Source organism: Hyla sarda, chromosome 9 (assembly GCF_029499605.1).
Source record: "Hyla sarda isolate aHylSar1 chromosome 9, aHylSar1.hap1, whole genome shotgun sequence".
In the NCBI taxonomy this organism is placed as follows: Eukaryota; Metazoa; Chordata; class Amphibia; order Anura; family Hylidae; genus Hyla; species Hyla sarda.
This window is the reverse complement of record NC_079197.1, coordinates 29,047,325-29,064,562: the sequence shown is the minus strand read 5'-3', so window position 1 is coordinate 29,064,562 and position 17,238 is coordinate 29,047,325. Positions and strand designations below refer to the sequence as shown.

The window sequence follows — 17,238 nt, the reverse complement described above, 5'->3', positions numbered from 1 at the left end:
TCAATACAGATCGCGGCGATCCGATCATCGAGAGCGGCAGATGGAGGTCCCCTCACTGCCTCCGCTGCCTTCCACGGATCTTCTGCTCTGGTCTGAGATCGAGCAGACCAGAGCAGAAGATGACTGATAACACTGATCAGTGCTATGCCCTATGCATAGCACTGAACAGTATTAGCAATCAAATGATTGCTTTAAATAGTCCCTTATGGGGACTATTAAAGTGTAAAATTGAAAGTAATAAATAAATAAATAAAGTGAAAAAAAATGTGAAAAATCCCCTCCTCCAATAAAAATTAAAAATTGTCCCATTTCCCCCATTTCACCCCCAAAAATTGTAAAAAAAATTAATTAATTATGTGCATATTTGGTATCGACGCGTGCGTAAATATCCAAACTATTAAAATATAATGCAAATGATACTGTACGGTGAACGGCGTGAACGTTAAAAAAATAATCCAAAAAAAAGTTATAAAAAATGTATTAAGTTTTATATATGCAAATATAGTATCAATAAAAAGTACAGATCACTGCACAAAAAAATGAGCCCTCATACCACCACCTATACGAAAAAATGAAAAAGTTATAGGTCTTCAAAATAGAGGGATTTTAAGCGTACCGATTTGGTTAAAAAGTTTGCGTTTTTTTTTACGCAACAGTAATAGAAAAGTATGTAATTATGGGTATCATTTTAATCGCATTGACCCAAAGAATAAAGAACACATGTAATTTTTACTGTAGATTTTGCGGCGTGAAAAACGAAACCTTCCAAAATTAGGTTTATTAATTAATTAATTTCCCCACACAAATAGTATTTTTTTGGGTTGCGCCATACATTTTATGGTAAAGTGAGGGATAGCATTACAACGGACAACTGGTCGCCCAAAAAACAAGGATGAAAATATAAGAGTTATGATTTTTTGAAGGCGAGGAGGAGAAAACGAAAACGTTAAAATAAAATTGTCTGAGTCCTTAAGGCCAAAGTTGTCTGAGTCCTTAAAGGGTTAATTACCGAACATATTTTTTATTAAAGATTTTCTATAAAAAAAACAAAATGGCACAATGTGCAAAATATGGGAATATAGAGGCAAAAAGCACTACAGTACAAAGCACTCCACCTGGAACAAGAATGCCCCCCAATACATTAAACCACCCTATACCCCCCTACCCCCCTGAAAGAAAAAATGAAAAAGAGCACAGTCGCTAATCGTCCACGAAGAATACGAGACTATGATCTGGGAAAAGGTGTCTTCGGTCATCATGAAATAACCATTCGGAAAGAAATATGCGTTGCCAGTTGAGAGAAGGAAGCACAATATGTCTTAACTCCCTAGGCCCCCTACCAGACAGACTAGCATTGGATAAGGCTCCACTCCCCTGGAACGCCACCCGATCCCAGCAGTATCCCCTTTGACTCCTAGGGGATCTCAACAGAGATCAACAATGCTTAAAAAAGCGGGTGAACTATATTAAGCATCCGGAAAACGTAATGCCCCTAGAGAACCTCTCATAGATTCCACACTGCATCTAAACGGTCGTACAATTTCAATGATCCACTGAGAGGCGGTCACAATAAAGGATTTCCATTTCTGGAAAAAGTGCCTGGTTCCGGAATCAGAGTGTCGCTCAGCATCTTAGCGGTCCATTTCCGGAAAGGACTTCAGTTGGGCTATCAGTAGTGGAAAATCTGGAGTAGTAGCATCCAACCATTTAGCAAAAAGACAACACAAGGCAACTAAGAGGACAACATGAACATACAGTGGAAACCTCCCTTCTCCCTTCGGTGGGCGTAATTGGTGAAATATCAGCTATTGTGGTGTGAAAGGGACCCTTACCTTCCAATGGTCCCATATGTGCGACTGTATGAGACGCCAGTAATTGGCAGGAGCGCTCCCAGATCCCGTGATACATGTTTGTGAGCGGGGATTTACATTTAGGACAATGAGTGATCCTGCTCGAGAAAGGAGAGGGCAGTATGTTAAAACCATATTTCAAGGTAGCTCACGCAGCTTTAAAAGTCTCCCTCCACCTCTCATTGATAAAATTTTTCCGTACAGTGTCCCACCCTCTTAAAGCCATGTCTGTAATGTCAGCATCCCCGGTCCATCGCTCCCACGTACGGAATACATATTTGGGGTCGAATTTGAGAAAATTGTCACGGAAGACTGCGTATAAATCAGAGATCGATTATTTCTGGGGTTCACTACCAATAATGTCATCTAGGGTGTGGGTCGGGGCTTCCTTCAAAAAAACCAGCAGTCTAGAGGAGCAAAAGGCCTGGACCCACATAGAGAGTGTGGGACAGAGGAAAGTCAAACGTACAAAGCATCTCACTCAGTGTGAGCCATCTACGGTCATCACTGAATCAGTCGCCCCACCGTCCAAACCCCTTTAGAACACCATAAGCGCAACCACGGGGAAGACCTACTCTGAGGGAATTCTGGAGGATCATGCAAGGGCATCCTCTTGGACGTAAGAAACGGAAGGCCAAAGACCTTCCGCACTTCCTTCCAGGTCAATATGGTATCTTGCAATAGCGCTGAACCATTAATCCCTTTCGGGAGTTTAGCATAAGAGGTGTAAAGAAGTGCTGGCAAAGACCATGAGGTAGCAAGCTCCACTTCCACCGCTAGATTGGAAAAGTAACTGGAGGCATGAAGCCACTCAAGCGTGTGGCGAAATAAGCAAGCTTAACTATAACCGTGATATTTGGGAAGTCAACCCCCCCCCCCCCCTTCCGCCTTGCAAAGCATGAGTATCTGCAGGGCTATGCGCGGGCGCTTGCCCTGCCATAGAAAACGTTAAAAGGCAATGTTGAGGCACCTAACATCGGTATGCTTAAGTAGGAGCGGGAGCGTTTGTAGGGGATACACTAAGCGAGGGAAGCTAATTATTTAAACAAGATTGCATCTACCCAAGGAGGACAGAGGGGATGTCTCCCATCACTTTCATTCGGCCAATATATGCTGAAAGAGCAGCGTAAAGTTGAGGGAATAAAGCGTATCAGTGGTCTTCCCAATGCAAATGCCCAAATAAGTTATGGAAGAAGGGGCCACCGTTATGCCCAGCTCAGTCTTACCAGTAAGCCATCCGGGAGGAGTCGCACCTAAAGGCAATAGCATACTCTTGGCGGAATTAACCCTGTAGCCAGTAAAACTCCCCACATTGTAGGAAAGAAAATTGAGAATTTTAGGGACCACCTCTCTGGGACTGTAAAGGTAGAGAGAAGACATAAAAGAGAGGGAAGCAGGGTGGACACGTTGAGAACATGGAGGAGGAGGAGGAGAGGATGAAACTAAAACAGAAGAGGATCCTTTACTGCGAGAAAATTGCAACGGGGGTGAAGGAGAACCCAGACATGGAAACAAAGTCAACCAGAAGGAGAACAATAACATGAACACAAAAACCCCTGGACAGACCGATCCCCAGGATAGAATATGGATGGGTGTGAAATGGGTAAGGGACTTCACTTTTTTCAGGCATATGGGCAGCTAGGGCTCCCACCCCGGACCCCACACATGAACAACTCAACTAGGCTAGGACTCGGTGTAGGAACCAAAACTGATAGTGATCGACTGCAGCATCGCCAGCATTGTAGTTGGGGGACATTTTGGGGTGAGTGCAAATTTTTTTGTATTTTATCCCCAATTCCATTATGTAGAAAATCTTTTACAACCAGCAACCTGTCTTTGCTGGACATAACAAGAATCTTGCTTTTTGCTCACTTACTATTAAAGGGGTTATCCCGGTTTAATATTTTTATATAAAATTTGCTCCAAATGCTTTAAAATAATAAATCAGCAGTTACTTACCTTTCAATTCCACACCAATCCTCTGTTCAGGCTCCCATTAGCACCTTGATCTTCCATTTGAAGTGGTCGTCACCTGATTGCCGCAGCCAATCAGTGGTCATCGAGCATCACTGCTTAGTGATGAGAGGCAGGATGCCCAGAGTATGGCCCGTGACGTCCAAGGCTATGGATTGGCTGTGGCGGTCACGTGACAAACATGCCAAAAGTATGAGGATGCCAACAACAATTATTGGAAAGGTAAGTAACTGCTAGTTTATTATTCTAAAGAGGTACATGTTTGTTTGTTTTTAAACCTGTTGGCATTAAAACCAAAAACCTGGACTTAACTCCCTCCACTGCCCCAGTCTCCGGTCTTTTTCCTGGTTGCTGAGGGTTGACCTGTCAGACTGCAGCTCAGCTAATAGCAGGCCTCAGCAGTGTCCCACCTCTACCAGTGATTGGCCAAGCAGCAGTCTGTAGTAAAAGGGTACTCCGGTACTTAAAAACCTATCCCCTGTCCTTGGGATAGGGAATAAGTGTCTGATCATGGGGGGTCCGACTACAGGGACCCCCTACGGTCTGTCTCCCAATGTACAGAGCGGGCACCAACATGTCCCCTCCATACATCTCTATGGGAGAGCCTGGGCAGGAGATCACAGGGGACCCCCTCGATCAGACACTTATCCCCCTGAGGATAGAGTATACGTTTTTAAGTACCGGAATACCCCTTTAAGCCCCGCCACTGGCCTTCTTCCTGGTACCGGGGCCCAATATGTTATACTGCCACTCAGCCTATCATTGACCTAGGTAGTTAGCAGGGCTGCTCTAAACTTGGAGTTGCAAAAGCCCATCTCCGTAAGGTTGGGTTTACACCACATTTTTGCAATACAGTTCCCGTCACAGGTTTCTGATTTAAAAAAAAAGCAATTTCCTCAAAATCTGACTAAACTGTATCAAAACGTGTGTACAAATTTTAATCAATTTGAAAATGATGTCCGGTTGCATCTGTTTTTTAAGAAAAAAACGTATACGTTTTTACGTTTTCATTCCATTATGAATAACGTTTCACTTGTTTGATTGAAATTCTAAGAAAAAAATCTGTACAAAGTCAAAAACCGTATGGTGAAAACCAGATGGAACCGTACGCACATACGGGCCTGTATGGTTCCCATTGACTCCCATGTTAAAAAAAAAAAATGTATACATTTCAATAAGGTTTTTCACCCGGACCAAAAACCGTGGTAGGCTACTGTTTTGGGGGGAAAAACTGACAAAACTGTACAGGATGCAAAACGGACACAACCTGATGCATCTTTTGGCATAGGGTTTTCAATGGAGAGTCAATACATACGGTTTTCACTACGGTTCTGTACGGTTTTCAAATTCAAAACGTATACGGGAACTGTATTGCAAAAACGTGGTGTGAACCCAGCCTAAGCAGAAACCAGCCAAAATAGTGCATTTTGGTAATTTACTGATGCACATCTATAATCTATAATTCTTTTCATGACGGTACCAAGCATTCACTTTAATGATGTGTGTTTGCGGAAGGGAGATACATCGCGAGGTGATAGAACACATTAAGCTAGAAATGCAGCTGTAAATGTCCTATACACATAGAGTATATTCCCTGGTCGTCCTTCTCCTCACCCCTTTTGTTTCTCTCTCCTTTTCCCCAATGGCTGGAGATCCGTCTTGATATAATTGCTGGTAGCCGCGCATATCTAATTGTGTCGTCTTAAGAGCTAATTAGCGAATCCTCAACATCTTTGTCTCCTGCTCGGATCCCGTCACCTCCTTGCGATTCAGCTCCAGGTGGTTTATGTTTGACAAACAGTCTCCCACTTGACTGCAGTAACCCCTTCCGCTCATTTTGTTCATTTTGTTATAGGGGTATTATTTTAGCCATAGTAAAAATGTGCACCTGAAATGTTTGTATAACTAACTTATCTATGGCATCACTAAGCTACGCAGACAGAGCTTCTTAGAGTCAGATTCTTTTATGCGGCCAAGGGAGGTGGAAATCTAAAATATTTTGACTTTTTTATTTTCAAATGTTCTCTCTTCTTTTTACATTTTAAAGCTGATCGCGGGGTCCCTACCTGCCTTCGTGCTGTCTTATCTGCATTCCAGCAATACAAGCAGCCTGTATAAGCTGAGCACTGATAACACTGATCAATGCCATGCCATTGATCAGTGTTATCAGTGCTCAGGAACGTAGGAACGTTGTTAGCATTTGTAAGAAAAAAAATTTGAATACCCCCCCTCCACCCAAAAAAAGGAAGAGAAAAAGTTAAATCACCACTGTCTTCCCATTTTTCACATAATATAATTTATAATAAATTTAGTAATGCCATATACAGAAACTACAGTGGGGCAAAAAAGTATTTAGTCAGCCACCAATTGTGCAAGTTCTCCCACTTAAAAAGATGAGAGAGGCCTTTAATTTTCATCATAGGTATACCTCAACTATGAGAGGCATAATGAGAAAAAAATCCATAAAATCACATTGTCTGTCTGATTTTTAAAGAATTTATTTGCAAATTATGGTGGAAAATCAGTATTTGGTCACCTACAAACAAGCAAGATTTCTGGCTCTCACAGACCTGTAACAACTTCTGTCCTCCACTTGTTACCTGTATTAATGGCCCCTGTTTGAACTTATCAGTATAAAATACACCTGTCCACAACCTCAAACAGTCACACTCCAAACTACACTATGGCCAAGACCAAAGAGCTGTCGAAGGACACCAGAAACAAAATTGTAGACCTGCACCAGGCTGGGAAGACTGGGCCTGCAATAGGCAAGCAGCTTGATGTGAAGAAATCATCTGTGGGAGCAATTATAAGAAAATGGAAGACATACAAGACCACTGATAATCTCCCTCGATGTGAGGCTCCACTCAAGATCTCACCCTGTGGTGTCAAAATTATCACAAGAATGGTGAGCAAAAATCCCACCACTCGGGGGGACCTAGTAAACGAAGGAGTGGCTTTGTAAGAAGAGCTTCAAGGTCCTGGAGTGGCCTAGCCAGTTTCCAGATCTCAACCCCATAGAAAGCCTTTGGAGGGAGTTGAAAGTCTGTGTTGCCCAGCAACAGCCCCAAAACATCACTGCTCTAGAGGAGATCTGCATGGAGGAATGAACTAAAATACCAGCAACAGTGTGTGAAAACCTTGTGAAGACTTACAGAAAACATTTGACCTCTGTCATTACCAACAAAGGGTATATAACAAAGTATTGAGATGAACTTTTGTTATTGATCAAATAATATTTTTTTTTACCATCATTTGCAAATAAATTCTTTAAAAATCAGACAGGATTTTTTTCTCATTATGTCTCATAGTTGAGGAATACATATGATGAAAATTACAGGCCTCTCTCATCTTTTAAAATGGGAGAACTTGCACAATTGGTGGCTGAATAAATGCTTTTTGGCCCCACTGTATTAAAGGGGTATTCTGGCTTAAAAGGCTTTAAAATGGAATAAGATTGCAGCGGAACTCCTGCAATCTCTGTGCATCCCCCAGCATTCTGTGCCGTGCGCTGCCTCTGAGACGGGGAAGTGACACCAAGGCCACGCCCCCTCCATTCGTGTCTATGGGAGGGAGCATGATATTGATATTCAACATGGTATAATGGTTCTGCCCCATGGAAAAGAGTTTTGTACACAAAGTACACTTAGTGACATGCATAAGTACCATATGCATCCTATAGGACTGAAAGTCATCTTGGGTTCTCTTTTTTTTAAATGTATCAATATGTACATTCTATTATTAACAACAGTTCCTTTACACTGATGTCCTAAAATCCAGAAAGTTTAATAATCTGACACAGACCTGCATGACAAATTTTAAAGGATATGAAATGGCTTTCACAAAACCTACTTGGGGAATGAATCCCCTCAGGATTAACCCTGACTAGAAATCCCCCATAAAAATTAACTTTTAATTACGCTCATTAAAATAGTGTCCAAACTAGGAGGTTGCACATCTATTGCTTCTAATTAGCAGTGGTGTTTAAAATTATCAGTACTGTATCCAGTTAAATCCTATAATATCATACAAATGTCTGCCATTCAGACTATTGGTTTATCGTTACTATCTAGTGTACCACGGTGCCGTGCTGCAGCTTGGGCACTCGGTGTACTGACTAGAAAAGGTCTCTGGTACAGTCTGTGATTAAAACATTAATCCTCTCTTCTAAACGTTTTCGCCATTCTGAATGGCTTTCTCAAAGAAATGAGGCACATTTCTTTGAGAAAGCCATTCAGAATGGCGAAAACGTTTAGAAGAGAGGATTAATGTTTTAATCACAGACTGTACCAGAGACCTTTTCTAGTCAGTACACCGAGTGCCCAAGCTGCAGCACGGCACCGTGGTACACTAGATAGTAACGATAAACCAATAGTCTGCATGGCAGACATTTGTATGATATTATAGGATTTAACTGGATACAGTACTGATAATTTTAAACACCACTGCTAATTAGAAGCAATAGATGTGCAACCTCCTAGTTTGGACACTATTTTAATGAGCGTAATTAAAAGTTAATTTTTATGGGGGATTTCTAGTCAGGGTTAATCCTGAGGGGATTCATTCCCCAAGTAGGTTTTGTGGAACTTAAATTGGCCCAGAAACCCCTAGGGGATTTATCTTGTGGCATGAAATGGCTTTCAACCCATCTTTATTGATCCAATGCATCTAAAATAATCTCTATGATTAATCTAAAATATTATCCTTTAAATTATCTAGAATAATAGCTATAAGTAATATAAAATACAAAAAAAGGTCTATAAATAATCTCTATAAATAATCTGAAATCTATAAATGTAAAAATATGTATAAATAATCTAAAATAATATCTATAAATATAATATTTAAATAAAGATTTAACATTGTTGATAGTCATGTTGTGTATAAAGCTCTAATGCAGAACCATTGGGTCACTATGACCACAAACAAACCCTTTATAGTTTAATCCCGCAGTCCTATTACTCCATTCCTTCTTCGTACATGGGGACATCTAGTTTTACTTTTCAAGTGTACCTGTGGTTAACAAAAGCAATTTATATAATGTAGATATTTCCATTATATGTCTATTTATATTATACATTGGTTAAAAAACGTGTATATTTTTGTCCCTGTAGCTCTTGCCTGTGTCTCTGTGAGGAGTCCAAATACAGGAAGTGTGGGAGGACAAGCAGGGCTCTGTACACTGAGGACAAGCAGGGCTCTGTACACTGAGGACAAGCAGGGCTCTGTACACTGAGGACAAGCAGGGCTCTGTACACTGAGGACAAGCAGGGCTCTGTACACTGAGGACAAGCAGGGCTCTGTACACTGAGGACAAGCAGGGCTCTGTACACTGAGGACAAGCAGGGCTCTGTACACTGAGGACAAGCAGGGTTCTGTACACTGAGGACAAGCAGGGCTCTGTACACTGAGGACAAGCAGGGCTCTGTACACTGAGGACAAGCAGGGCTCTGTACACTGAGGACAAGCAGGGCTCTACGCTGAGGACAAGCAGGGCTCTACGCTGAGGACAAGCAGGGCTCTACGCTGAGGACAAGCAGGGCTGTGTACACTGAGGACAAGCAGGGCTGTGTACACTGAGGACAAGCAGGGCTGTGTACACTGAGGACAAGCAGGGCTGTGTACACTGAGGAGAAGCAGGGCTCTGTGCAATGAGGGCAAGCAGGGCTTGGGTAATGAGGACAAGCAGGGCTCTGTACGCTGAGGACAAGCAGGGCTCTGTACGCTGAGGACAAGCAGGGCTCTGTACGCTGAGGACAAGCAGGGCTCTGTACGCTGAGGACAAGCAGGGCTCTGTACGCTGAGGACAAGCAGGGCTCTGTACGCTGAGGACAAGCAGGGCTCTGTACGCTGAGGACAAGCAGGGCTCTGTACGCTGAGGACAAGCAGGGCTCTGTACGCTGAGGACAAGCAGGGCTCTGTGCAATGAGGACAAGCAGGGCTCTGTGCAATGAGGACAAGCAGGGCTCTGTGCAATGAGGACAAGCAGGGCTCTGTGCACTGAGGACAAGCAGGGCTCTGTGCACTGAGGACAAGCAGGGCTCTGTGCAGTGAGGACAAGCAGGGCTCAGTGCAGTGAGGGCAAGCAGGGCTCTGTGCAATGAGGGCAAGCAGGGCTCTGTGCAATGAGGACAAGCAGGGCTCTGTGCACTGAGGACAAGCAGGTCTCTGTGCACTGAGGACAAGCAGGTCTCTGTGCACTGAGGACAAGCAGGGCCCTGTACACTGAGGACAAGCAGGGCTCTGTGTAATGAGGACAAGCAGGGCTCTGTACGCTGAGGACAAGCAGGGCTTTGTACGCTGAGGACAAGCAGGGCTCTGTACGCTGAGGACAAGCAGGGCTCTGTACGCTGAGGACAAGCAGGTCTCTGTACGCTGAGGACAAGCAGGTCTCTGTACGCTGAGGACAAGCAGGGCTCTGTATGCTGAGGACAAGCAGGGCTCTGTACGCTGAGGACAAGCAGGGCTCTGTACGCTGAGGACAAGCAGGGCTCTGTACGCTGAGGACAAGCAGGTCTCTACGCTGAGGACAAGCAGGTCTCTACGCTGAGGACAAGCAGGGCTGTGTACACTGAGGAGAAGCAGGGCTCTGTGCAATGAGAACAAGCAGGGCTCTGTACGCTGAGGACAAGCAGGGCTCTGTACGCTGAGGACAAGCAGGGCTGTACACTGAGGACAAGCAGGGCTCTGTGCAATGAGGACAAGCAGGGCTCTGTGCAATGAGGACAAGCAGGGCTCTGTGCAATGAGGACAAGCAGGGCTCTGTGCAATGAGGACAAGCAGGGCTCTGTGCAATGAGGACAAGCAGGGCTCTGTGCACTGAGGACAAGCAGGTCTCTGTGCACTGAGGACAAGCAGGGCCCTGTGCACTGAGGACAAGCAGGGCCCTGTGCACTGAGGACAAGCAGGGCTCTGTGCACTGAGGACAATCAGGGCTCTCTACACTGAGGACAATCAGGGCTCTGTACACTGAGGACAATCAGGGCTCTGTACACTGAGGACAATCAGGGCTTTGTACACTGAGGACAAGCAGGGCTCTGTGCACCGAGGTCTGTTGTGAAGAGTTTGTTTAGCTACACGTTACCTACGTAGGTTTTAGAGAATTGAACTCATTGGCTCCTGTCTTGTATCTCAACCCTTCTTTATCACACCATACAAAACTCACATACACATGCCAGTGTTGTAGATGCCATAGTAAGTTAATGTGCCCCCAATATATACTGTGTAGGTCAAAAAGTGTGCCCCCCAAATAAATACTGTGTAGATTAGAGTGTGCCCAGCATGCTATCCAGTTGTAGTTTTGCAACAGCTGGAGGCACACTGCTATAGACAGTGCAGCTGCTAGAAAGTGGCATTTGCAGCCTGAATATTTTGCATCAGTCTGTCACCTGCATATATGTGTAATTTCGTTAGTATATTTCGTTAGTATATTTTCCACTTTATAAAAAAAAAAAAAAATATATATATATATATATATATATATATATATATATATATATATATACAAAATGGATTGCCGCTCACCACACCCGCAGCTGCTCCTGAGTTCGTGCTGCGGACACGCCGGTTCCGCCTCCGGCTCACACAATTGACAGCAAAGAAGATAGTCCGGCACAGAACTGTAGTATGCAGGTAAAAACTCAGAATTTTATTTCAGCAGGACGCAGTACACAGAAGCCTGACGCGTTTCGCACCGGAGTGCTTAGTCGTAGGTAACAAACAACCACAATGAACGTCTTAAAATACACAAAATAGCGGTCACATGACCATACACATCATAAAATCGTTCACATACAAAACATGGCGCTGGAGCATCGAGTTGGGAAACACCAATTTTTTGGAACATGTTCACACCTGGGTGCGCCCAAGGCATTTGTTGTTACAATAGGATTATTCTAAAGAACAATGTAAACATTTACATAATTGATTCCTGACTTGAGTCGAGGAAAACCAAATACAAGTACTCATCTGCAAGAACAGTAGTATAGGTATCATGTTTTTAATTTAGAATATTTATTATTAGTGTATATTAATTCACAATTAGATATTAATTTATATATGTATCATACTTAATTATGTTGATAATACATTTGCACATGACTATGTATTTGGGGGTCTAAGGGCAAGTGAGAGCTAAATCTAATCTCTTGTTAAGACCGAGGGGATGCCTCGTGCTAAGGAGGAATATCCAATATGCCTCCCTGTTAAAAAGTTTATTCCTAAGATCTCCCCCCCTCGGACCCAAAGTAACCCTTTCTACTCCCGATACCCGTAGGCCCGTCACATCTCCTCCATGTACCTCCCTAAAGTGACGGGATAGCATCGACATACCTGTAATATTGCTTTTAGCATCTGAGACATGTTTTCTAAATCTCATTTTTAGAGAATTACTAGAACAACCTACATACTGTATCTTGCAGATGGTGCAGGTGGCTACATAGACGATAGACTTAGTATTACAGTTTGTGAAATCCCGTAGTTTATATAGGTTGCCTGTGGAACAAGATGTCACCGTGTCAGTGTTTACCATATGGTCACACGTGAGACATCTTGTATGTCCACATTTCCTATTTCCCACAGTTTTTAACCAATTATATTTGCTACTAGACAATTTGTTACTCTGGAACAGACTGGGCGAAATTTTTGAGCCTATTGAGGGGCCTTTTTTAGATACTATTTCTATACCTTCCGACACTATTTCTTTTAGTATCGGATCAGATTCCAATACTGGTATGTATTTTCTGATGATAGCCTTAATTTGTCCAAAATTTACGCTATATGGTGTTACGAAATATGGTTTGGTGACACTTTTGTTTTTACCCACTATCCCCTCCGTGTTATATCCTCCTCTCCTTGGTTGCTTTCTCCTAGAGTAGGTGACTAACTCCTTTCTGGTAATGCCATTCACTTTCTCCTGAGCTAAATCAATGGTGTGCTCACTGTACCCTCTGTTCTTAAACCTTTTGTGTAGTTCTGATGCTGCCACTCTAAATTTGCTGTCACTGGAGCAATTCCGTTTTGTTCTACACAGTTCCCCAAAGGGGATATTATTCAAGACATGTTTAGGGTGGCAGGATGAGGCCAACAGTATCGAATTAGTAGCTGTCTCCTTTCTGAACGGGAGTATTTCTATATGGTCTCCTTCACCTACCACTGTGATGTCCAGGAAATTAATCTCCTTTTTATCGAAATGGTAGGTGAAACTGAGGTTAAGATCATTTCTGCCTACATAATGTACAAATTGTTTAAACTGTTCCTCTGACCCTCCCCAAATTATGAGGAGATCATCTATGAATCGTCCGATCCAATATATGTGGCTGCTAAAGGGGTTGTCAATATTAAAGATGAACATCTGTTCCCACTGGAACATAAAAATGTTCGCAAAGGAGGGGGAGTATTTCGCCCCCATTGAAGCTCCCCTGGTCTGAAGGTAGAAATCACCATCGAACACGAAATAATTATGCCTAAGCAAAAATTCCGTGGCGATGGTGATAAATTCCCTCAGACCAGGGGAGTACGTACTAAATCTTTCCATATGTATAGATAACGCCTCCAGTCCCTTATTCCAAGGGATGGATGGATATAGACCAATAACATCGCATGTTGCCCATGACAACTCCTGATTCCATTGTATTTTGTCCAGGATATTAATGACATGTTTCGTATCCTGGATAAAAGTGGGGGTAATTTTTGTTAAGGGTTGGAGATAGTGGTCCACCCACTCCCCAAGGCGCTCCACAAGGGACCCAATGCCAGCGACAATGGGTCTTAGGGGAGGTGGAAAAACCCCTTTGTGTACCTTGGGGAGTGAGTGAAACACCGGTGTGATGGGATTAGCTACAAAGAGATATTCTTCCAATTTTTCATTTATAGCTCCCAAAGCTACACCCTCCTTAAGCGTTTTTTTAAGGTCTATTTGGAAGGATTTAGTGGGGTCACCTCTAAGTTTCAGGTAAGTATCCGTGTCTGATAGAACTTCTGTATTAAGTTTCTTATAGAGACCTGCATCTAGGACAATAACATTACCGCCTTTATCGGCATTACGTATAACAATGGATTTGTTATCCATAATTTCTTTCAATGCTTTACGTTCACATTTATTAAGGTTATCATAGATTTTAACAGAAGAGGTCCTATCTCTTAATTTCACTAGGTCCCGCTCTACCAACTCCTGGAATCTATCCAGGGCTTCCACACGGGAAGCCACAGGATAGAAACCAGGGTTGGCAGAAAGCAACCAAGGAGAAAGCAACCAAGGAGAGGAGGATATAACACGGAGGGGATAGTGGGTAAAAACAAAAGTGTCACCAAACCATATTTCGTAACACCATATAGCGTAAATTTTGGACAAATTAAGGCTATCATCAGAAAATACATACCAGTATTGGAATCTGATCCGATACTAAAAGAAATAGTGTCGGAAGGTATAGAAATAGTATCTAAAAAAGGCCCCTCAATAGGCTCAAAAATTTCGCCCAGTCTGTTCCAGAGTAACAAATTGTCTAGTAGCAAATATAATTGGTTAAAAACTGTGGGAAATAGGAAATGTGGACATACAAGATGTCTCACGTGTGACCATATGGTAAACACTGACACGGTGACATCTTGTTCCACAGGCAACCTATATAAACTACGGGATTTCACAAACTGTAATACTAAGTCTATCGTCTATGTAGCCACCTGCACCATCTGCAAGATACAGTATGTAGGTTGTTCTAGTAATTCTCTAAAAATGAGATTTAGAAAACATGTCTCAGATGCTAAAAGCAATATTACAGGTATGTCGATGCTATCCCGTCACTTTAGGGAGGTACATGGAGGAGATGTGACGGGCCTACGGGTATCGGGAGTAGAAAGGGTTACTTTGGGTCCGAGGGGGGGAGATCTTAGGAATAAACTTTTTAACAGGGAGGCATATTGGATATTCCTCCTTAGCACGAGGCATCCCCTCGGTCTTAACAAGAGATTAGATTTAGCTCTCACTTGCCCTTAGACCCCCAAATACATAGTCATGTGCAAATGTATTATCAACATAATTAAGTATGATACATATATAAATTAATATCTAATTGTGAATTAATATACACTAATAATAAATATTCTAAATTAAAAACATGATACCTATACTACTGTTCTTGCAGATGAGTACTTGTATTTGGTTTTCCTCGACTCAAGTCAGGAATCAATGATGTAAATGTTTACATTGTTCTTTAGAATAATCCTATTGAAACAACAAATGCCTTGGGCGCACCCAGGTGTGAACATGTTCCAAAAAATTGGTGTTTCCCAACTCGATGCTCCAGCGCCATGTTTTGTATGTGAACGATTTTATGATGTGTATGGTCATGTGACCGCTATTTTGTGTATTTTAAGACGTTCATTGTGGTTGTTTGTTACCTACGACTAAGCACTCCGGTGCGAAACGCGTCAGGCTTCTGTGTACTGCGTCCTGCTGAAATAAAATTCTGAGTTTTTACCTGTATACTACAGTTCTGTGCCGGACTATCTTCTTTGCTGTCATATATATATATATGTATATATATGTTTGTATAATATGTGCACAAGTCAACGAATGAGGTTACATTTTAGAGAACCTAAAATGTTAGCACCTCTTAAAGCGCCATACACATTCCTGATGTCTGTGTTTCTATATGTGCGATAGATTAAACAGAATTTATGATCACTTGCCATTTTTGTTTTCAGCCACAAGATGGCAGTGCTGATATATAGTTTTTAACCTTACTGCGCGGAATTACAACCAACCGCCTTATCTGTCTGGCCAGTTACTTAGTAATCGCTATAAATAATATCCAGCTGACAACCTTTTCCGCTTTGTCTTCCCACAGTACGACTACAGCTTCAGAACAGAACAGAGCGCTGCTGCCCGCCTGCCCCCCAGTCCTGCCCGTTGCCAACAGATGCCCCCACCATGAGATCCAGGAAGATGGCTGAATGCATTTGGCGCGCACAAATACTACTGAGCAGAAACCCGTTGCTGCTAACCATAACTTCTAACCCCTGCCCTGCCGGAGTGGCAGAACGTGAAGAGTTGGTGGATTTTTTTCTAACAGAATCTGTTTTTTTGTATTGGTATTTTGTACATATAGCTACTTAAAAAAAAAAAAAAATAGCCATGTTGAGTTGTATTAAAGGTGCGGAGCTCGCCGGCTCGACACTCTCCAGTGTTAACCTATAGTAAGTTTGTCTGCACACTTCCAGTCTCTGTAGAAGCGATAACAGTGAGAAGTCAGGGACGGCGGCACGTGACGATGCTATATAGCGCTTTAACTCGCCAAACAAGGCCAATATACCTAATCCGGGGTCTCATGAGGTTTTGTGAATGGTGAAGCCCACTCATGCTTCATTTAAAAAGCGCATTGCAAATGGGGAGATCCTATAGTGTTTGTGCATATCACGATGTTGTATTTATTCCATAGGCTTTAAATGGGCAGGTCCGAGTTTAGAAAGGTGTTTTTATTTTTATGTTGTTATTTTTTTTTTTTTTGTATAAATTTATATATATATACACACACACATATATGCAGCACCACTATTGTACATGGGCTTTGTCAGAAATTGCAGCTTAAAATCACTCACTGGGCCTGAACTGCAATACCAGACAAAGTAAACGCCATAAAGCGGACCGTTTTTTCCTTTTCTTAGCCAACATAAAATATAAGCAAATATGCTTTCCTCCAGAAGGAGGAATCTCATGATAGCCTACCACAGTTTCCTCTAGGAGGAAGAGTCATCCATGTGTAGACAACTGTTCCTGAGTTCTTGCTCCTCACCCATATGGAGTAGGGTGCCGGTTGGCTAGTGATGTCTTCTTCTGGTTTGACTAATATAGAGTTTTCTTACTTCTGGAGGAGAGCTAAGCATTGCTTACTAAATAAGCCTTCATACCACTAATCTTTTCAATATCCGCCATAAAACCTACATACCTCACTTGTTTTGAGTAGGTGACCCTATCTGCCTATTAGGATCCATATTACTCTACGCAATGTCAGTAGTTGGTCAGCCATCTCTATAGCATAATGAAGTGTTTGTAGCTTAAGTCTTGGAAGAACTCATGCCGGTGTTGAAGAAAAGATACTTGTAGTTGTTTTTATTCTTAAGATAATGAGGAAGATGTTTTGGAGTTCTTAAATGTTCTCAAATAGAACTATAAAGGTTGTCAGTTCCAGCCTCTTGGTTGGCAATAACATAATCACCCTTGGAAAAATTCTTCACAGCTAGCTGTTAGGGAATATAGTAACATGTCTGTATAGTAAATATATAGTATAGTATCTCTGTACTACTTAAAGGAAATCTGTCATCTGTTTCACCTGACCTAACCTGTCAGTACAGACAGGTGGTGCAGATGACACTGATGACAACCATACTTACCTGTTCCTGGTCTGTGCTCCTGTTC

General features: G+C 42.5%; 1 protein-coding gene across 3 annotated transcripts in view; it reads left to right on the top strand.

The window, feature by feature from the left end:
- The window catches only part of MVB12B (multivesicular body subunit 12B), a 117,376-nt gene extending 101,363 nt beyond the window's left edge, over positions 1–16,013 (top strand). For all 3 annotated transcript variants that reach the window (XM_056540967.1, XM_056540965.1, XM_056540966.1), the window contains exon 10: positions 15,671–16,013. In XM_056540967.1, the coding sequence (XP_056396942.1) occupies positions 15,671–15,757 (87 nt within the window). In that variant the 3' untranslated portion in view covers positions 15,758–16,013. The remainder of the gene's footprint in view (positions 1–15,670) is intronic.
- Positions 16,014–17,238: the final 1,225 nt, after the last annotated feature.